The sequence below is a fragment of the Cervus canadensis genome, chromosome 28 (assembly GCF_019320065.1).
Source record: "Cervus canadensis isolate Bull #8, Minnesota chromosome 28, ASM1932006v1, whole genome shotgun sequence".
NCBI lineage: Eukaryota > Metazoa > Chordata > Mammalia > Artiodactyla > Cervidae > Cervus > Cervus canadensis.
In genome coordinates this window covers 35526455-35548864 of record NC_057413.1, presented here as the reverse complement: position 1 = coordinate 35548864, position 22410 = coordinate 35526455, and the positions used below count along the sequence as shown (strand labels likewise).

The window sequence follows — 22410 nt, the reverse complement described above, 5'->3', positions numbered from 1 at the left end:
GTGTCTTTCAGAGCGCCTACTGTTACCACAAGAACAGTTTCCAAGCAAAACCAATCCTGCATCTCATGTATCCTTATCTCAGAGAAAGGGTGACCAATGACAGGTCATACTAGGAAAAAGACAATCTAATAGGGTTCTGTACACATTTGTATCCCTAGGGCTTTCTACTTTAAATATGCAACGTGCTTTCCTCAGATTTTATAATTCCAAGTCTGTGCTTACGTTCATATTAGGTGGTCTACTTTAAGAAGGGCAGGGAGGGTGCTGGTCCCTGTCTCTGGGCTGCCAGTGCTGGAGGGGCAGTTCTTGGGAAGATGCAGGGGGGACCAGCTGGACAGGCCACTCGTGACCCCTCATCCAGCCAAGGAAAGGGTCCCCAGCATCCTAGCATCCCGACCCCTGCAGTCAGTAACACCCATGAATGGAGCCACCAGCCTGGAAAAACACGATGGCTGGCATTTCATGATGAAGATAAAACTTACATCACAAATTTTCTTATAGCCTTTTAAAAATTATCATGTTCCAAGCAATGATTTACATGTAAAACCTAAAATTACAAACCTGTTTGCAGGAACACACATCCTCACCCTGAGGGCTGATGCTCACGTTACAAACAGAGTAATATATAGAGATTCAGAAGTGCTGGGGAGAATGGGGAGGTGGTCTTTGAATGGCCTGTGACTGGAATATACACGTTAGAAAATACAAAAAGCAGTGTTTCCATATCTTCTTGTCTGCCCAAGGAAGTCGGTGACCATGCCTCTCTGAGGACAGGGTGAAATTTCACACACATACACAATAATCCCAACTTAGGATGAGGCAACCAATTTTCCCCGCTGCACTGTTTAAAGGAATCTACATGGCAAAACCTACATTCTCTTCCATACACAGTTACCTTCTGCATGGCTATGAAAGAAATGACAAGACAGGGCAGTTGTGATAAACTGAAGTGCCAGTGTTCAACCTCTGGAAATCCTTCATGCGTTTTAGATAGGAGAAAAAGTCCGCTTTTAGCTCTGTGTGTTTTCTTTTAACAGTTAATCCTGGGATCACAATGGAATGATTCTTGGAGAGTAAAGACACGACTGCCCTTCGATCAACACGAAGGGCAACTGGTTTTAAGTTTGATATGAGTCCACGCTGGACAGCCTTTCTTCTCTTGTGAGGGATAAACGCACAATCAGATAAGAATTTCAAAGTGACCTTGAGACGTACAATGACGCCATGTGCTTCCTTTAGCTGGCCACCCACCTTATGCTGGGCTAGTTGCGTTTTGATTTTGTCTGGGTCGTTGGCAATTTCCAGTTCAGAATCCAAAGACTTTTCTGACTCTTCCAGCCACTCCATAAGCTTACTCCAAGCATCATGGAACTGTAAAAGAAATTCACATCTTTGTCCAGTCGGGCACACTCACTAGATTTGAAATCAAGTACATTTTTAAACAGAAACTAATAGTAACAGAAATGTAAGAAATTATTTATTCAAAGTTTTCCCTGAAGAAGAAGGAGAAAGGATATTTTCATCAGCAGATTACAAAACATCTTGTTAAGGCTTCTGTGGTCATGCCCTAGGGTCACTTTGTTACAACTCATTCAAACAGGTCAGCTTTAACAGAAACAGAAGTGGGGCTTGGGGCAGGCAGGGAGATCAGGCAGAACGCCCCACGCCTTTTTTTGCTCCATAACTTAACATAAGCACAGACCGGCATGCTTTATGTTATCCCACAGGTCTCTCATATTGCTTTCTTTTTTTTTATTTGGCTTTCTGAATGGTGTTCTGATTGGAATCTAAAATATGACACAAATGAACATTCTACAAAACAAAACAGATTCCCAGACACAGAACAGACTCGTGGCTCTGAGGGGGAGGGTGGGGAAGGGGAGGACTGGCGAGGCTGGGATTGGCTGATGCAAACTGTTACATATGGGATGGATAAACAATAAGGTTCTGCTGTGCTGCCCAGGGAACTCTGTTCAGTATCCTATGATGATCCACAGTGAAAAAGAATATACATTTGTATAACTGAGTCACCCTGCTGCACAGCAGAAATTAACCACAAAATCGTAAATCAACCATATTTCAATAAACTAATAAAAAAAAATAATAACATAGGCTTCTTCTGTTGTCTCCCGACAGATACGGGTTTACTTCTCAGATGTTTTAATTCCTATGATAAGAGAGGTACAAAAAGGATAAAGTTTGTACATTCATTTTTAACAAAAAGAGACCATTACATTCCTATTGAATGCAAAGACAGTTCAATGTCTTTCTTGTTGCTCTCTGAACCCTCCCATCAATGCCTGAGCCTCCCATGTTGGCTTTATATATAAGAGTGCCCACCGTACCTGAGTTCTAGCAAAACAGAATTATCTCTGTCTTCAACCTGGAACTATTCTGGTGCTATATATACTGAGTTGGCCAAAAAGTTCATTCGAGCTTTTCCATACCATCTTATGGAAAAACCCAAACGAACTTTTTGGCCAATCCAATATTTGATTTCAGCTGGTACTGTTTCTGGATACCAAACTGGGAAATTGGTTACAAATTATCTCTTCTAAGGAACTCAAGGGAACAGAAACATAGCAAAAACTTGAGTAATCAAAACAGTCTGCTTTCTATCAAAGAACATAAACAGTGAAATAACAAAAAGACATCTGACAACAAGCACAGTGAAAGCACAGAATCGCAACGCGGGGAAGGTCCACTAGAGACGATCTCGATAGAGACCCACTCTCCCCAGGCCCCTTCCCCACATGTAATCAACTTAGCAATGAGAACAGAGAGGCCAGGCAGCCACACGGATCGCCCAGGTCAGAGAACTGCAGCCAAGATCTGAGCCAAACCTGAGATACCAGAATAAATAAATAAACAGTTGAGGGTGGGGCCGGGCCATCTGCAGACGGCACAGCCTCTAACAGCTGAGCAGTAAGTACAAGGACATAAACGCACAGGTTCTGAGGCTGATTCTGCTCTCAGAAGTGTTCTGAAGTCACTCAAACAGAAGAAACAACATCCCTCTGCATGGAGAACAGTATCCTTGCACGTTTAACTGAACAAATTGAGAAAATAAGATGGACCCAATAGAGAAAGGTGGAAGACAGTGGCCAATCGGCAGTGGACATCCAAGAGGCTTTGGTGATCAGACGTTCCTAACTCAGAGTGCCTCCAGGACAGCCGACAGCTGCAGAGGCGGGAGGAGACACGGCGGATCTGGCCTGAGTGCTGTCCTACAAAAACATCCAGGCTGATTCCATTCCAGAGACGCACTTATAACATGGAACACACCACACTTCCCACTCAAAAAGAGACACGCGGCCTGTAATCCTATCTCAATGCAATTTGTCATTTCTCCAGCTTTTAAACATTTTATGCTGGCTGCTTGAAACACTCCAACACTGGACTCCCAGGTCGTCTACTCCATCGCCCAACTGAACCTCGCTCCCCAAATAACCAAGCCCAACACCAATGCCAGACAAATGCAAATGAATGGGTTCCAAAGAGTCATGATAAAGATGTTATTCCAAGAAGTTCCTAGTAAAAATCAAAGCTATATGCCAAGCAAGGGGGGGAGGGGTGTGCATCTTCCTTCTTCCCTGGAATACAGAAATGTATCACTGTACTTTCCAGCTTTCAGTCTAGAATAGAAAATAATGACAGATGAAGGAAGGAAGAAAAGCTCCTTGTGAGATTCTTTACATTAAAAAACCAGCCTCCCAAGATTCAAACAGTTCATTTCAAAGTAGGATGGAGCGATGTCCAACCAGAGAAGAAAGGAAGGCTTGTCAACATGTGCATTGATGGGGAGAAGAGAAGGGGGCCCGCCAACCCAGACCCATTGTCGCCTTCAGAAAGCTGTCTGGGGGCTGCGTGGGGAGGAAGTCTGGTTTTGGAGCTACACAGACATAGCAGTGTAATAGATTGCCTCACTCTCAGTATGCGAGTGGAGGTTGGAAGGACAAAGAAAACAAATAGAACCAAAAACAAAAATATGGAGCCTCTTTTCGAGCCCTAATGATAAGGGTCCATCAGTGAAATCAAGCTAAGATCAGTCCTTCCAAGGCTGATCCCCAGGGCTTGGGGTTGCTGCCAGCTCAGAAAGTGAGATCATCCTCCACTCAGGCCATGCTCCTTGTAGGAAATAAACACCTTGGCTCTGGGCCATGACCGCTACACAAGGCACAGCCTTCCATAAAAGGACTTTAGTAACATAACATATATTTAATAACCTAACTGAGTCACTGCCGAGTCAGAGGATCTTTGCAGAGGTTTACCTGCTTGGCCCTCTTCCTTGCTTCATCCAAAGATCTTCCTCTCTCCACTAAGCGCTGGACCACTTTCTCCCAGCGACTCTGTACACTGATAAGCAGATTCTTAATGAGAACGACATCTTGCTTCTGGCTGAAATACTTCAGGTGGGTTCCAGTTTTGTCCAGCTCTATGATCTGCTCTCGGTGAGAATTGACTTCATTGGCAAAGACCTTTCCAAAAAAAAAAAAGAAACATGGTAAGGAAAAATGGATCTATCTTGAAATGCTTCTGGGATGATGAGCTGGTCTCAAAGGACAAAAGACACTACTGAGACCATCAAATGTATGTTTCTCCCATTAAAACAGCCTGATGCCTAAAAACGTTCGAGAGGTGAGTGCTGTGCGTCAGGACTGCAGCTTACCTTGTGTTCATCGATCTGAAACAAGACGGTGTCCAAGATCAGGCTGGGCCGGGAGGCCACGTTGAGGGTCTGCTCCGCCTGGGTGAGCCAGTTGATGAAGTCCTGGAGGGAGTTGTGGAATTCCACGGCCACAGTGAGAGCTTCTTCCAGTTTAACCTGCAAAGACAGACTAGTGAGCATTCTGTGGGATTCAAAGAGCTTCCCCCGCGGTATAGCCACTCTCTGACAGATCTCCTTTCCATCCACGCTATATTTCTGCATCTCTCCCAGACAGTTTTTGAATACTAGCTAACCAAGTCCCTTCGAGTAGAGTGAGAAGCATCACACTGCAGGTAAAAAAGAATCGATATACACTAAAATTATGCCTTGGGAACAATTAGCAACAGAACATAATTACAAAACAGAATGTAGAAAAAGAAAACTTGACATGCATACAATTCATTTTGGGGGCCAAAATACTATGAAATACATATACATTAGGCTCTGTTGGTGAAGGCACATAATCTAGTATTTCAAGCCCATCATTTTTATATGATTAAACAATAATATTTTTAATTCCCTCTCAAAGATTTTTGTTGCATAAGTGCTTATTTTTATATATGCAATTCATTTCATTTTCTTGGTCTCCCTCCCCCTGCCCCAAGCCTACATACAGCCTGCCTTTTGCTTAATACGTGTGATTAAAATTACTTAACCACCCAGAATTTGAGTGGTTCACAGACTTAAACTGTATCTAGTAACGCTTGATCTATGATATACCTTTCTCTATCTGCGTCTGAATAGGCTCCTTCAACTCTGCTCTCCTATGTTAAGACAGAATACTATTTTCAGAACCCACTAATGTCTAAATGCATACAAAGAAAATTTAAACGTAAGTCATTAAAAGTTCCACTGACATTTGACTCAGAGATAAGGTCAGACTCATGCAATGAAACTGAGACATTCATTCTACAGTATTCATCAAGGCACATACTTTCCTTTCATTGAGCTTTGTTTCCACCGATTCCCACTTTTCTTTCAAGTTATTTATGTCTTGGTCAATATTTGTCTCTGCTGATTTGGGGCATCTTGCAAGCATCTGCTGGCCTTTCTGCATCAGAGTCTTATATGTTTCTTCTTTAACATCAAAGGCAGCACAGATTTCCTAAACGGAGATATTCCCCCAAATTACATCACTTAAGAGAACAAAATCTGAGTTCTTTTTCCACATTATCAATCCATCCAGCACACAAATAACCCTGACACTCGAACTTTCCACTATATTGAAAGAACACCTAAACCTACAATTGAACGGTATCTACCAAGAAATCCTAGAAATGGTACTATTGTTATCAATCCATCTCACATATGTCGATATTTTAAACGCTACTGTGAAAGGTTTCAGTGCACAGTGACCAATCAGCTCTGTGACCCTGGGTGAATAACGTCATCTCCGAGAGCCTCAATTTCCTCTCTGCAAAATGGGTTCTCTAAGTCTCTCCCTGGGACATAAGACAACAACTATGATTTTTTTTTGTATAACATAATTCTATGCTCAGAAGACTTACAGTGGATAGAAGGAAAGACCCAGTATAGTAAGACATAAGTCGATGACTCAGACTTTGAAATCACAGAAGCCAGACTGGTGGCCCTATGAATATTCTTCTCTCGTATAACATTTTAAGTTTTCAACTAGAATGCTGTGTATCTTCTACAGGGAATATAAAAAACTATTCCTTAAATAGATTCAAAATTGAAGATCAATGAAACTAGTTACATTCATGTAAAAAATAAGACCAGTTATATTGATTTAATTTAATGTAAGTCAAACCATAGCTCTCACTGAAAAACTATATACTATCTTACATTTTCAGTTTTACAATTTTAAAAATTGAGATACAGTCCATAAAAATAACCTTTTTAAAGTCTAGAATTTAGTGTTTTAGTATATTCATAAGGATGTGCAACAATCACTACTAATTCTAGAATTTATTGCCTCAAAACTTTGTAATTTCTTAAAACCTTATTAAGTTCCTCTCTAAACATATTTACAAAAATCCTCGTCCAAACATATTTACAATACCTAATTAAAGGAAAGCTTCTAAATATAGCTAAATCTCAGGAAATAGTAATAGCACAAGTTTTCTATTTTCCTTCTTGTATAAGAGAACCAATTCAAAAGAACATGACTAAAACAGTATTATGAAAATCAGTAACTCTTTAGAATTCCTTAAATCATGGAATTCTATAATCTAGCAAATTATATCAGCAAATTCATCTTAAACATCCTACCTAAACCAGACATGATGATATGTGATATTTTTCTAAAATAAAATATTCTAAAGATAAGTCCTTTGCTTTCCAACTTCTTCTTTACATTCTTCTAAATTAACATTTAAAAACCAGCTGTTATTAGACAATCATCTCAAGCATGTTTGCTCAAGGGTTCATTAAACTTACACTTGATGGACTGTAACAGCTATGCAGGTACTTTTTGGAAAGTAAGGAGATAACTGGAAGACGGCCAGATTTATGGAAAAGACAAGTACTCCCAAGTTACTTAGTCAATTACTTTTTCAGTGAACAAATGAGTCCCCTGTGGCACCAAAAACCCAACATATTAACGACAAAGCCACATACATAATTATTTTCTAAAACAAGGAAATAGACTCTGGAAAATTCTCTACTGGACTAATAGGATTCATTTTAACTGCTCGCAGCTACTGTGTAATAAAAGTTACTTCTGTATCACTTCACAACACCTACAGGATGGCACTTCCTCTCCAAATCATCAAACGCCAAATTATCCCCAATAAGTGCAGCTTTGTTAGTAGGATTTTACAGTAGCATGAGAATTACTAAAGAGGACAGACTTTCACATACAATGGACCATTCCTTTTACCAAACCCTTAAGTACTTCTGCTTTTATTTCTTAAGATGCTAACTGTAAGTGTTAGACTATTAAAAAAGATTTCTGATGCAAGTTCATAAATATAAAAATTAGAGGGTTAGTTTTCAACACCTGCAACACACTGCTTTCTCTTACAACTTTTAGAGTAGAATTATGATGGGAAATGAATAGGCAATGTCAATAGATCAAACATAGTCTAAATTTTCCATATTGCCATGATAGAAAGTCAGAATCTCGAGTTTCATTATTTTTCCTCCTTATCATTAAGAGTGGACAGGGCTACAGAGTCTGAGTGGGAACCGCCCCTATGTAGGAGGCACTGCTCGGGGACAGACAGTGAAAATCAAGCGTCCTCTTGTCCTAACCTGGTGGGTGTGAGGTTGAAGGCATAGCCCCACCAAGGTTAAAAGGAGCAAATAAGTCACTCTGTCTTCACAGGACAAGAACACATCTTCTAGCCTTCTGTGAAACGCGGTGAGAATCTCATGCTCACAGCAATACTTTTTCAGTTCATTCTGACTCCTTTTGGGATTTCTCTTTTCACTGAAGGCACCACAGTTTAAAATTTACCCTATTACTATCCATAAAAGATTATCATTTTATGGGGGAAGATTTGCTTCTAAAAAACAGGTCTAGACTTCTAAAACCTCTTTTTCACATATTGACACACCACTTTAAAACAGAGATTGTGATTTTAAAAATTTAATCAACATTTAATCAACAGTGTGTCCACCACTTACATTTCTGCTACAAAACTGAATCGCCTTTAAACCTTCACCTACGGTTTATTTGCCACCAGGGCCTATACAAAATGGTCAACTTCTTAATCTGAGGCCAAAGCTGGAGAAAGCAATATAGTTACCAAGTGGGCATTGAGCTGCTCCCTGGCTGTTTCTGGTAAACCTCCCAGAGGCTTGGATGCTAACAGATGCCGCTCCGTGTCGGTCAACCACTGCTGCAGATCCTCAATTTCACCGTGGAACCCTTTGGCCTGGAGTGAGAGAGAGGTACAAGGACAGGTGCCAAATATGGTCACTTTGGAGCCAAAACCAAAGCTTAAGCAGCCTGCTAAGCCGCGCCATGCATTCTGAGCAACGGCAGGGGCCTCTGGACCACCTACCCTTCTTTGTCAGGAGCTCAGACCACCAGGCTCAGAGCTACAAAGCTGCGTTCTCATCAGCTCTGCTCCTTAACCCCACTTATTTTTACTCCTCTTCCCAAGGTATAAAAAACTAAACAGGGGTCTGAAAACCAATCAAAGAATGCCGTGCCATCTTGATCTTGAAGATCACGGAAAGTTTCAGGGTTTATTCCCTTATTCACCTGGCGCAAGGCAGCATCCAGCTGCTGCTTCCTTTGTTCTGTTTTTTCCAAAACGTTTTGCCAGCGTTGATTCAAAACCTCCAGCTTGTTCTGAAGGCTGCTCGCTTCTTCTCCTGCACTTGATTCAATTAGATCATTTCCTGCTTTATTCACAGCTTCCACAGTAGATTGATGGGCTAATACATCATTTTGGAGCACCTGAAAATATTCCAATAACACTTACTATGTTTGCTAGTTTGTAATCAGCTATTATCGCTTCTAGTGCAATTGTTTTATTTCCTGATTAGGAAACCTTTTGAAATTAAAACATCATATACACAGAATTTTAATACTGTGAACTTTTTAAAACGGTGGACTTCTTTCCCCTTAGCTTTGCAGCTTTGATGAGTATTATCTTCAATCTACCAACATCCCCTGAAATGATTATGTTGAGAACACTGCTAGTGCTTCCCATTAGAATAGCTTTGCAATTGATGATATTATCTAGAGATTATAGTTAAAAGATTCTAAAAATATTCATTTGATTCAAGCTCATTTTAATTGAACTTAATTTTCATGTCTTGGGCAAACACTTTCAAACATATATTAATATATTGATATATGTTTGAATATAAAATGAATACATTCCCATGTCTTACAATTAGTACTCTTAAAAAGTAAACAAATGATGATCATAGAATATTCTTTTATCATCTCGGGTTTTAAGGGTGCCAGAATTAACTCTTAAGTTGACAGGAACCCCAGGAGGCTCTACTATTAATGGGAAAGAGATTTCACCAACTACTGGGGATGCATGAGCCCAGCATTCCATTTAGCTGTTCTCTTACTAGAAAATACACACATAAAATGCCTATGACAGACCCCAGTGCATAATACCTTTCTATTCTATTATCCGGTGGGAATATAAGGGCAGACTAATAACACTTAGATGCATTAACATGGACAAGAGTGGTAAGTGCAGAAACAACTGCAAGGCTAAAAGAATTTTAAAAGAATTCTGAAAAGAATTTTGAAGAACAAATAACAGCTCAGGAATAGTTTCCTTTCACAAAGACTGTGCTATGTTTTTGGAAACCAGAAGAAATCTTCCTCTATTGTTAGTAAAAGTCTGTGATAATCCTTCTCTACACTCAGATGTGTGTTATCCTGGGTGGGACGTCCCACACGGGGAACCCCAGGCCAGGAGGATTTCAGCCAAGGGCATGAACCACCTGTGATCACTGTTCCTCTAACTCCATTCACTCAGGTTCTGGGGCATCTGGTGACGGAGGGTTTTTCAAAAGCTATAAAGTCAGCTGAGAAAGGAGTGATGTTAATAAGAAGCAGGTATGCTGACATGTTAACAGTAGGAACCACTTTCAAAAGGTAAGAGCTCAATATTTTCACAATAAAAGCAAACAATAATTATATAAGTCATTCTTATAAATGTTCAGAGTCCCGCTACATAAGCCACCGCCTAGGAACCAGAACATAAGGCAAGACAGAGATGAGAACATTCCCTTCCTTTCTCCAAAAACTGTGCTGGCAATTCTGAATCCTTGAACTGTGACCTTTAGAAACGGAAGAAGAAGGGAGAAGGAAGGATTGGGAGTCTGGGATTAGCAGATGCAAACTAGTGTATGGAGGATGGATAAACAGCAAGGTGCTACTGTATAGCACAGGGAACTACATTCAATATTCTGTGATAAACTAATGGAAAAGATATGAAAGGAATAAATATATGTATTTATAACTGAGTCACTCTGCTATATAGCAGAAATTATATACCACATTGTAAATCAATGACACATCAGTAAAATTAAGGACATTTTTAAAAATGCAAGGAGAAAACATCCTTAACTAAAGCAAACTAAGGGTTCCTAACTCATCCCTGCAAAAGAACTGGACCAGGGTGCCTCATGTTCCCACCTCTACCATCTTCTACAACGTTCCTGTCATTGATGTATGTGAGTTTTACTACAATGGCTAAGTTTGTGACAATGTAAATGCTATAAACTCACACTATGAGAAGAAACATTCTGTTTACATGCAGAGTCACTCTGATTGCAAAGGTATAATATAGAGATTAAATGAGGACAAATATTGGTAATGCAAAGTTAGTTCTAACTGCTTAATCAGACATAGCTGGGTGATGATTGTAAACATAGACAGAACGGGGTAAAGACAGAAGAAAAATTTAAACTGGGGAACAATTACTGTGGGGAAACACATGAAGGAAGAGGAATTAAGTAAGAATAATAAAAAAAACTGTATATCATGACCTTAAAGTGCTAGAAACCTATTATTTTAAAATGGTGTTAATATGTAAAATAATCAAATGTTTCAATATGATAATCAAGGAAAACTTATTAAGATTAGAATAAGATACCACATAATGTGAATGTTAAAAGTTCTATGAGAGCCTGCTGAATGTCTATATCAACTCTACAGGGCGTAACTTTTATTCACTAAACCTCATGACTTGACTAAGACGGACAGAATTTTCTACTAAGAATTATCAACCAGTGTCACAAAGATGATAAAAACATGACACTCTTTTGCATATATCTCAAGGTAAACATTTTCCATTTATAAGCTTTCAATCAAGCACAGGACATGTAAAAAACTCTTCTCAACATAACAAGCACTTTTAAAAGGCTAACTCGGAAAGAAAAGACTAAGAGACACAAAAAGCCAGTGAAAAGAGAAAGAAACAGCAGGATAAACCCCAACATGATTAGGGAGATATGGACAGACAGAAATAGGCAACAAGCCTAACAGCAGCAATGGAGACGCGGGAAGGGAAGGGTGACCGGAGGGGACACACAGTAGCCTGCAAGGAAACTGTGACTTGTCAGGCTGTTCTCAACCACTTGTGAAACTATGTCATCCAAGGACAGGTATAATCAGAAATTTAAGCCCTCCAGTGTTGGTCACGCAGCCCTCCTAAAATTCAGCCAGAAATTCCCCATTCTTGCTGTTTTAGAGAATAACTACCTTGACCAATGAGAAAAACATTTGCAGTATCATCTTTTAAGGAATGTGCTTATATTGCAGATGTCAAATAGAAACTTAGGTCAAAACCATAAAATGCCTAAAAAGGAAACAGACCAGAAACATCTGGTGACCCTAGAAACGCAGAGAGAAGAAACAGACAGTGCAGTAACAGCCACTTACGTGATGCTTGGCGAGCTCGATTTCGATGGCCTTGGGGTCTGCTCCAACAGGCTTCTGCTCGCCGAGCAAGCCCTCAGTGTGCGTGAGCCAGGCCAGCAGCTCGTCCAGCGCATGCTGGAACTGCCCCAGGGCTAAGAGGGCGCCCTCCAGCTTGTGCTGCAGACAGAGGGGCGGAAGAGGATCAGCCCACACGCCCAGCAGGACAGACGGCCCACGTTCATCAAACACGAGTGAACAAGTGATTGCTTCATGCCGCACAGGCCTACTGGCAGAGCAATGAAGCCAATCACACACACCCTCCTATATTTTAAGTTTGAAAAAGAAGTTTTTTAATGGCATGAGAAGCATGAAAAGTTCTAAGGAAACAAGTGAATGTAGGGGTTTTCAAAGTTTATGTCCAGGAACACCGTATCCTACGTTACCATGTGACCCTGAAATCGGCACTGACCTGCCTGTTGATGATTCTCTCCTCCAGACTGTCCCATATCAGCTTCAGCTCCATCAGCGGGTCCTGGACGGAGTGCTTGTCACTGTCCTCAGTCACTTTCTTCAGCAGAAGCTCCGCCTGATGGTTCAGCCTCTCCATTTCTATCTGCTGTTGATACGCCTCTGACTTAAATTGCTGTTTTTTAAAAAAGAGACATATGAGGAAAATTCGTCATGCATCACTAACTTTAAACAAAAACTCTATGGGTTAGATCTTTATTCTAATTCATACTTCATATTGGGGTGGGCTGAAGAGGAGTAAAAATCTAAAACAGGGTTTACTGATTCAAAAAAAGGCATAGAGAAAAGGAAATTTTCTCACACCTGAAACTAATACAACATTGTAAATCAACTGTATTCCAATATAAAATAAAAATTAACTTAAAAAAGAAAACTTTTTTTATTATTCAACATTTTCTGATGGAACGATGTTTTTACAGTTTTGCTATTTCGCTTCTGTCTCCACAATAAAGAGTGAACAAATTTCAACGATGAACTTCTTCCAGTGTCTGATTATACATATTTAATAAATGTTTTGAGGCTATAGGAAAGAATAAAACAAAATATATATTGACATATATGAAATCCAGGAAAAAAATCTCTAACAAACTTAATTTCCTGCTCAAAGTATACATGTGTCTTGCACTCACTGAACATTGTATGTTTTCTGTAGCTATGCTGTTTTGTTTTATTTTGTTTCTTTTTCTTTTTGGCCAAGCTACATAGCTTGTGGGATCTTAAGTTTCCCAACCAGGGATCAACCCCAGGCCCTGGCCGAGCGAGTGCGGAGTCCCAAGCACTGGACTGCCAGGGAATTCCCTGCCATGCTGTGTTTATTAATATTTATTTATCCTATGGCTCAACCAGTGCGGACTCAGAATAACATTCCTCTCTCTTGGTGCTTAATGACATGTATGTAATCATCCTAGCTTTGCCAACTAATACAAGTTAGGCAGGGGTTACTTGTAATAGGAAACCATCCTTTCATAAAGTATTGATTTTAATCTCTAATAGTAAATAATTAAATAGTAAATGATTAATGAGCTAAGCAGTCGCTTCATTTTTTTCAAGCAAATTAAAATAATAATTAAAAGCAAAAGAATAGTGAACATTTGCTAGACTCAAGGTGTTCTCAATAAACTTATAAAGAAAATAACTTTATCCTCAACTAAGCTGTGGACACAGAAGTGAGAGCAGTTAGATAACACCATTTGGCTGGTAAGTGGATTAAAGGGGATGCAATTTCAGATACCTGATTTCAAGGCAACCACCCCGCCTAGTCTGCTATATGCAAACCACTGAGATACATGTAAAATGCACAAACCCTCCACATCTGTAATTGTATATAAACGATATCATCTGTTTACTACAGGAGCAGACAGAGTGGAAAAAAAAATCACAATCTAATAATGATGGCAAGAGTAAAATTCTCAAAAAGAAACAGTTTTTTTTTTCTACCCAAAATATTCTATATCACAGAGAGGAAAATGCTACACTTCTAAAGCCAGATAGTAACTTTATGCAAAAATGTAGTAGCATTGATGGAAAGGGGTACAGATGCCTCTGTAGAGGGAGACTTAAACCTCAGGAGGAAATGCTGCCCCCACTTTGATAAAGGAGCATCAGCAGAGGAATTCGGAGGAAACGGTCCAGCCATTTTCACAGCTGGAGATCAAGAGCCACAAAGGAATAATTACAGAGGAAAGCAGATGGGAAACAACAAACATCTACAGAACAAACATTTGGGGAAACACTGTGATCCCATCCACCCACCGGATCGTCCTTCGGCCTATTAGACTAACTGAATTATTCTGAACAAGGAAGAAAACAGAAGTGTTGCTGTGTGTGTGTGTGCGCACGCTCACTCAGTTGTGTCAAACTCTTTGTGACCCCATAGACTGTAGCCCACCCGTCAGGCCCTGTCCATGGAATTCTCCAGGCAAGAATATTGGTGTTGGTTGCCATTTCCTTCTCCAGGGGATTTTCCTTCTCCAGGGATCGAACCTGTGTCTACTGCACTCAGGCGAATTCTTTACCCACTGAGCCATCGGGAAAGCCTGTGTAAGTATCAGTGACAACAGCATGCTACAGAATAATTCAGCTCTAAAAATCTTCACAGTATAGTGTGTGTGAAATGTTAGCTGCTCAGTCGTGTGTGACTCCTTCTGACCCCATGGACTATAGTCTGCCAGGCTCTTCTGTCCATGGGAATTTCCAGGCAAGAATACTGGAGTGGGTAGCCATTCCTTTCTCCAGTGGATCGTCCCGACCCAGGGATCAAACCCAGGTCTCCAGCATTGCAGGAGGATTCTTTATAGTCTGAGCCACCAGGGAAGCCCAACAGTGTATACATAGGTAATATGTAAAACATACACACACACATATGCGTACCTCATCCTACGCTCAACATGAGGACATCTGTAAGGCTATAAATCAAATGTAAGAGTGCTTGTCACTCGGTACAGAACATTTTAGTTTGCTTATCTGCATTTTCCAATTTTTCTATACTAAACCGGTATTGATTTGGTAAGAAATACTACTAGTATTTCGTATCCTTTATTGAGTGAGCACTTACATGCACCTTATTATGTGCAGGCACTATATTAAACCAGTTACATAATCAAAATGAAGCACTTCAATTATGTAACATAGAAAAATCTGCACAAAGCATCCCATGAATCAAGAAGTTAAGAACGCAACGTGCCTGGTGGACTTCTCAGCCCTTACCATACCTTTAGCTCCTCAATCTGCTGCTTGACGGTTTCAAGATCTGTTCCAATTGGAGACATGGAAGCCAATTTGCCACCTGCAATATCTACCCAGTCAAATAATGCCTGAAAAACACACAAGGTCACATTATTATAACAGTATATATTTGAAACTACTATAACCACCTCAAGTGTGAGAGAAAAGTATGATCATAAATCTATAAAGATATTAAGCAAGGAGCCTATTTTATAAAAAATGTAAGTGTCAATATACTGGAACAGTCATTCCAGATATGAAATAGATGAAATCTCCAATTTTAGATTCAAATTTGAAGAAGGAATTCTATCTCGAATAGAATCTTAGAATATTCAGAATTTTTAAGAAAAGTCTATTTGAAAAAAAGTTTTATAAACTTACCACCTAGAATAAAATTATCTGTCTTCTTTTATGTCTGCCTAAAAGGCAGACTGCATAAATATAGTGAAAGAAAAAGACTCAAACCCATCTGTTGATTCAAATAACCAAGAAGTTGACTGCTAGGCACTTCAAACAATTTGTCTCAAGTAAACTCTTACGTATTGTTTAGATTAGCATTAAAATCCTACACATATAATTATTAAGACCAGTATTCTTAACTGCAAAAAAACCTGCAAACTCTCCTATTTTTCTTATTCTTTTCATGCAATATAAACATTCTAAAAAGGCTCTACTTTCTTTAGGTACTGAATACACAAAATTATTTTGCCACTTAATGAAGTTGCCAGGTCATACAATCAGGAGGAAAAAAGTGGAATAAGCCCTGAGAACTTAAGCAACAACCTGGGAAATAAAATGTGTTTTCCTTGACAGTCAAGCCTTTAAACCTCTGGAGTGAGTGTCTTCAGCTTTGGACACTGAGCTACAACTCAGTCCATCACTGCCCTTCATCCCCGAGGTGATGCTACTGACCTAGGACCAGCGGCACCTCTGAAGGGCCTTGCTTTTCTAGCAATAGTGATGAGAGGAAGCCTCAGTGTCCAGCTGGGACCTGACCCCCTGGGGCTACTGATGGCAGCACCATCTCCAGCCCAGAGAGAGGACACAGTCCCAGGGACCTGCCAAACAGATGTGAGAATCACCCGCTGGCCTCGCAGACAGAGCTGGAGCCTGACAGGTTACTAGCTGCTGACACCCAACCAGTAAATGATCACACTGGTTTAAAAAGAAAAAAAAAGCAGGAGAATTATAATAAGGTGTCACTTGTAGTGAATTTTTTAATATATTTACAAGGTTGAAAACACTTCTCAGCGGGCATAAAGCCGGGCTTGTGCTATTTATTTTTACAAATTTAGAAATGAAGTGGCCTGGTCAAAGGGAAAAGATGTCCTCATCTGAGCTTTACAAATAATATTCTCTTGGTGTTATGGAAATACTTAGAGAGGCCTTTTCCATATGGTTGAATGAAGGCTTCAACTCCCACCAGCCTGTCAGGAAATGGAACAAGGTTAAGGAAAGCAGGAGAGAAATATCCCTGAGTTGGCCTCAAGTGACAGAAGAATTTTTAATATTAAAGAATAAACTAAAAAACTGGTGAGTGAACTGAAGGAGAACCTGTGAGGGATGTGAAAAACAACCGTTAAAAGGGATTATATACACAGAAAAGAAGAAAACACTTTTTACATGACTGATTATGACCTAATAAAATAGAAATCTATTTTAGTTCACCAGGAACACTGGCTTCAAATCAAATTTCTTTATGTCTGACTTGAGCTACATACACTTGGTGATATTTTTAGATAGTGTTTACCCCTTTCATCTTACTCCACTCAACTCCAGGACAGAACTCAGACTCAGCTCCACTTCACTGTCTGGTGTTGAGACATTTATGAAAAATACTGTGACTTTCACCTTAAAAAGTTAAAATATTTTTTTTCAAAGTAAATTTCACTGAATGCGTGTAAAGGGGTGTCTATAAATCTGTATGTATCTCCAGTGTCAGAAATCTCTTTGAAAAGACATAGCATGAATTGAAGCAGGTGAGTTGACTGCATCACACCTGCAGCTACGGGGCAATACAATGCGTGAATTTGTGAGCAGCGCTTCATCTGACCCCTCCCCTCCGGCAGATGCTGCAAGCCTTACCTGCAGTCCATCCTGGTACTGAACAGCAGTCTGCATCGCCTCCTCAAGCCTGTCCACCCGATCTTTCCAAGCTTTATTGAGAGAATCCCATGCTGAATTCAGCTACAATGGAAATATTAGAACTCTGTCAGTGTCACGTAGTAAGTTTTCAACTACTGTCAAACACGCTTTAGTTAGCAAAATCCTTTTAAAAACCATCTGATAAGATAGGAAACATGGGGCTGTACCTCGTCTATACTTTTTTTGACAATGGGCTTGTCGGGCTCCCCACACGCAGCAATGAGCTCCGAACCGAGGTTAATAACCATGTCCAGCTCTTCCTGCAATCCGTCTATCTCCTCCCTTATGACCTAGAATAAGAAATGGCAGCCTTAGTTTTAAGCCAAACCACAGTGAAACTGAAAAGATGCACACGGACATTGATGGTAGTTATCTCTAGGAGACGGGATGAGAATCAATTTTTATTTTCTTCCACCTGTTTTCTAAGTTTCTGCACTAAATTTTTTCAACAAGAGAAGAGAAAAACCAACAACAAGTGTCCTTTGAGGGAACAAATGTCAAGTGTTTATTATAAAGACGACATTTAGGAAGCAATTTCCATGTAACAGATACCAGAATAAGTTTTTTAAAAGAGTATCAACAATATTGAAAAGCATGGAAATACGTTTTGTCTTTTAAACCAATGAGTTTGGCAATACACATTTAAAACAGACATAAGTATCATATAAGTTTAAAGACTTCACACAAATTAATGCATTTTCTGAGTTAGCAGGTATAGAATAATCTAACTCTGGATTTTTGGTTTTACCCTAGGACATGTAAAGTTAAAAAAAAAAAGCAAACCTATGACAGAAATGCCAATTCATGTTGATGTATGGCAAAAACCATCACAATATCATCAAGTAATTATCCTCCAACTAAAATAAATTAATTAAAAAATAAAACAAAACAAGTAATTGTTTAAAAAAATAAAGATATGCAGTAATCTACCTTTGCTTTCATTTTCTTGGTTAACTACATTTACTCACTCAAGATGCACTTATTGACCACGGATGAACAAGCCCCAAACCAGGCGCCTGGGACACAGAGACAAGGGCTCCAAGCCCGTGAGGAAGGACGGCGGTGCCGCCAACAGCAAGTCACTCTCTGTGGCCCTGCGTGCGATGCGAGTGCTAGGGGACGCACCGACTCAGCTGAGAATACGAAAGGGTGCAGGGTGACGATCCACCTGAACCTCGAAGTCTGAGTGAGATTCACCAGAACCATGTCGGGAGAGACATCCCAGGGCAAGGAGACAAAATGTGCGAAATGCAGATGCTAGAAAGAGCATAGCTGCTTTGGAGAAGGGGCTGGGGAAAGGAGAGGAGAAAAAAGTGGCTTTGGAACACAGGCCTGGGCTAGACTGGGGTGGAAAGGGCCGATCCCATGTTCCAGGTAACCTGGATACTGGGTAATGGATGCCTCCGAGGGCTCCGAACCAGCAGGATGGCAAGAGCAGGTCTAGAGGACGACGGGCAGCAAGCTTAGAGGCTGGAGGCGGGAGAGACTGCAGGCGGGTTGCCGCTTGGATTCTTTCTTAGACAAAAAGGACATAACAAGGCCCAGCAGTGAGGCAGAAGCAGTGGGGACAGAGAGACACTTTCTGAATGCACAGTCTCGAAGGGAAACCTGCGGGGGGCTCTGTCCCCTAATGCACTCCTATGCATTCCACTTCCAGAGTCAAGTACCAGTCTTAACAGCACAATTCCAAATATTTACACTAAAGGAACCCAGCATCCAGGCCACTACGCCTTGTTCTCTTAACTTCAAGGGAGACGCGGCTCACCTCGGCTGCCTCCTGTTGCTGCTTCACCACGGAGGGGTCGATGCCAGGGTCCTCCAGGTCGCGGATAAAGTCCTGTGTGTCTTTCGTGGTGACCACCAGGGACAGGTGGTCACACCAGAACTTCTCTGCCAGCTCCATCACATCCAGCAGCTTGGCCTCCCGCTCCTCCACCAGCACGTGGATGTTCTCCCAGATGAACACCATCTGGTCGAGCTTATCCTGAACAGCTACAAACAGAACGGTATCGAGAAGACACACCTTTTTATCAACAAAAGCACCACGTCCTAACTCACACAGGAATCACAATTCTGTCTGCCAAGGACCTAAACCTGGGCCAAATGTGGGTGTAGTCCATCTAGTGGGTATCCCCGGGCCCAATGGCCTTTCCAGACAAATGCAGCTCATGAGGGTGTCCTGTTCCTTATGAACCAAGTTTTGCTGACACAGGACAACGCTCAGAGGCCCCTGAGCTCAGAAGAGAGCTGAGTTCACCAAGGCTGGCCTTACTTCCAAAAAAGGTTTAGTCTATTCTTTATGCTCTCCAATTTAAGAATAGAGATGTCCGCGCAGTCCCTGGAATGTGAACATGCGTTTTCATTTCCCTTCTAGCAATCCCTCACCATGAATTTCCACTGACCTGTGCACAAGCCCTTCCTTTCAAGCCCAGGCCAGACCTTTAAGGTGGCTGGTAAGGATCCTGGTGGTCGTTGCTGTGACTGTGGGGTCAGGTACCCGTTACAGTAGTTAATGCAGTCAGGAATGAGGACAAACTATCCCCAGGTTTGGTCTTACCAGCATGATGCTTTAATCACCGGATTTAAAGGGCCCGGACACCACATGGTTTTTGTATCATGATGCACGCTGTATTTACTGGCCTGATTTCACAAACACAGGAAGACAGTAACCAGAGACCGGTGTGCACAGCCCTTCCACCCCAAACAAGCCCCACCTGTGATACTTTTTTTCCTAAACTCCAGTGTGTTGATATGCAGCTGGACTGTCAGGGGACACCCAGAATCATCCTAAGAGTAACATTCAGAGGATCCCTCACCCAAAGGGCTCACCTTTGGCAGATATGTCTTTGTCCGTGCCCTGGGACCGCGCGATCATCTCCTCGCCCCGCTGTCTGAGGGTCTCGTACAGAGGCTGCAGCTTCTCCATGTCCACCGCCACGTTCTTGTTCTCGCTGACCTGCTCCCTGATCTTCTCCACCTCCGCCGAGATGGACGGCGGCTGCCGCAGCCGCTCCACCACGCGCTCCAGGCTCTCCAGGATCTGGTCGATCTTGTCGTGGAACTGCGGGTCAAGCACAGCAGCCGCTCACAGGGGAAAGACACCACGGGTGGGATTCAAGCAACGAAACTCCTGCTTAAGGTCACGGCCGGGCACCACACCTTGGCCCCACTGTGAACACATGCAGCTGGCGTGGGAGGCTACGCCTACAATCACAGCTTATGCACACCTCACACTGCTGTGGGCACAGGACTGCTGCTTGGAAATAAACTCATTTAGAAATGGTGTCTGTTAATACACAATCGGACAACCTGACGGCAGCATCTGACGACTGCTTCATATCACCACAATCAAAATAACAATTTTGAAAACTGGGTTCAATAATCTGGGTGTCTATCAACCCTGATAGTTTCATTCACTTTCCTGATTATTTTGGCATCCTCAAAAAGTTACATTATTACCGTGAAATTCATGGGCAGGTTTGATGAGATGAAAGAGATTTCTTAAGTTACAAGTGTCCTGAACTAAAAAATGTTAAAAAAAAAAAACAACAAAAAAAGATGTGATGGAAGCTTGTATTTAATTCATGGTCAAACCCATAATCAGATCCATGAAAGAACTTTAAATTTCCACTTGCAAAGGTACCGCAGACAATGAAGCCAAGTTATAAACACTTGTTCATTTATATTAATAGATTTCACACGATCCTCAACATTAAACGAACTGTCAGTCAGGATTACAGGAAATGGACCACTCTCATGCCAGTGTATCTAAAAATAAACACCAGGCCTTCAAAATGGAAAATTTGCAGATAACTGCAAATAAACTTCTTGAAAAAAATATTTTCAAAAAAATTTTTTTTCAACTTTTCTTTCTTCTTCCTCAGCCTATCATTTTTTATAGTCATGTTATAGTCATCTTACTGCTGTCTTGGGAATGATTTATTAATAATGATAATCACACTTTCTTTTAGCTCTTCCAATGGCAAACACAGAATTCCACTCTAGATGGACACTTATTTAGATGTCTGGACAACTGCATATTTCTTAAGTCACTGAAAATTATGCCTTACTTATATACAAGCAGGCAGAGAAAGGTAAGGACTGGATGCAGGCAGATATCACCTCTGAGACTAAAACATCAATACTCCAGAGTCAATGCAATGAAACAACTTCAGCTGGAGTTGAATTAGGAGACCTGGAGACCATCCTCCCAAGCGCCGCTGTGGGAGAGCCCGTCGCATTCGGGTGCAAAGCCTCACCTGAGTTGACTGAGAAATGGCTTCATCCAGGGCCACAGCTCGCTTTCTGACATCTTCTTTAATTTGACTGTAGAGGGTGTCTGCAGCCACGTACTTCTCTTGGATGGAAAAGCCTTCCCTCGGGCTCAGTTCCAATAACTGCGGCCCAGTTTTGTTCATCTTATCTATATGAGGCTTGTGTTCGGCTATCAGCTCTCGCAGTTGCTACAACAAAGCAAAGAGCACTTCAGTATCTCAGAGGCGCACCTCCGCCACACAGCTGTCGACATCCTCGGTGCGTCCAGCTGGCACGGAACTCCAAACACACACCTTCCATCACAAGGCTCTGCACGCGCAGCCCTCTGCCAGGAAGAGATGCCCCTGACACAGAGATTAAACAACAGTCTGGTCGTGTCAGGTCCCTCTCAGGGCACATGCGCAACTTCTGGATGAGTGAAGCCCCTACTCCCAATTCATTACGACTTCTCTACTAAGACCAGTACATTCTAACAAGAGTATTAGCCGAGGGTTATATTACATAAAACGATTATGAACTCACTATGTCCCAACCTACAGAGACCAAGCTGTAATTCTCAGTATTCCTTTCTGCACATTTGTGATACATATGAAAATTATTTAGAAGTTAGGATGGAAGGGAGAGGGACGGAGAAGAAGAAGGGAAAAGAAGGTCAGTAGATGGTGGACATGATGCCGAGAGAAAATATGACAGATAAGTGAGGCACTGTCATTAAATTATA

At 41.2% G+C, this 22410-nt stretch overlaps 1 protein-coding gene across 18 annotated transcripts in view; it reads right to left on the bottom strand.

Annotated features, from left to right (window-relative positions):
- The window catches only part of DST (dystonin), a 511627-nt gene that overhangs the window by 29850 nt on the left and 459367 nt on the right, over positions 1-22410 (bottom strand). For all 18 annotated transcript variants that reach the window (XM_043450645.1, XM_043450644.1, XM_043450646.1 and 15 more), the window contains 14 exons: positions 21674-21877; positions 20244-20475; positions 19180-19406; positions 17582-17704; positions 17355-17456; positions 15257-15358; positions 12487-12660; positions 12039-12194; positions 8883-9080; positions 8422-8550; positions 5643-5813; positions 4670-4825; positions 4272-4478; positions 1252-1371 (listed from right to left, as the gene is read on the bottom strand). In XM_043450645.1, coding sequence (XP_043306580.1) covers positions 1252-1371; positions 4272-4478; positions 4670-4825; positions 5643-5813; positions 8422-8550; positions 8883-9080; positions 12039-12194; positions 12487-12660; positions 15257-15358; positions 17355-17456; positions 17582-17704; positions 19180-19406; positions 20244-20475; positions 21674-21877 — 2301 coding nt within the window. The remainder of the gene's footprint in view (positions 1-1251; positions 1372-4271; positions 4479-4669; positions 4826-5642; positions 5814-8421; positions 8551-8882; positions 9081-12038; positions 12195-12486; positions 12661-15256; positions 15359-17354; positions 17457-17581; positions 17705-19179; positions 19407-20243; positions 20476-21673; positions 21878-22410) is intronic.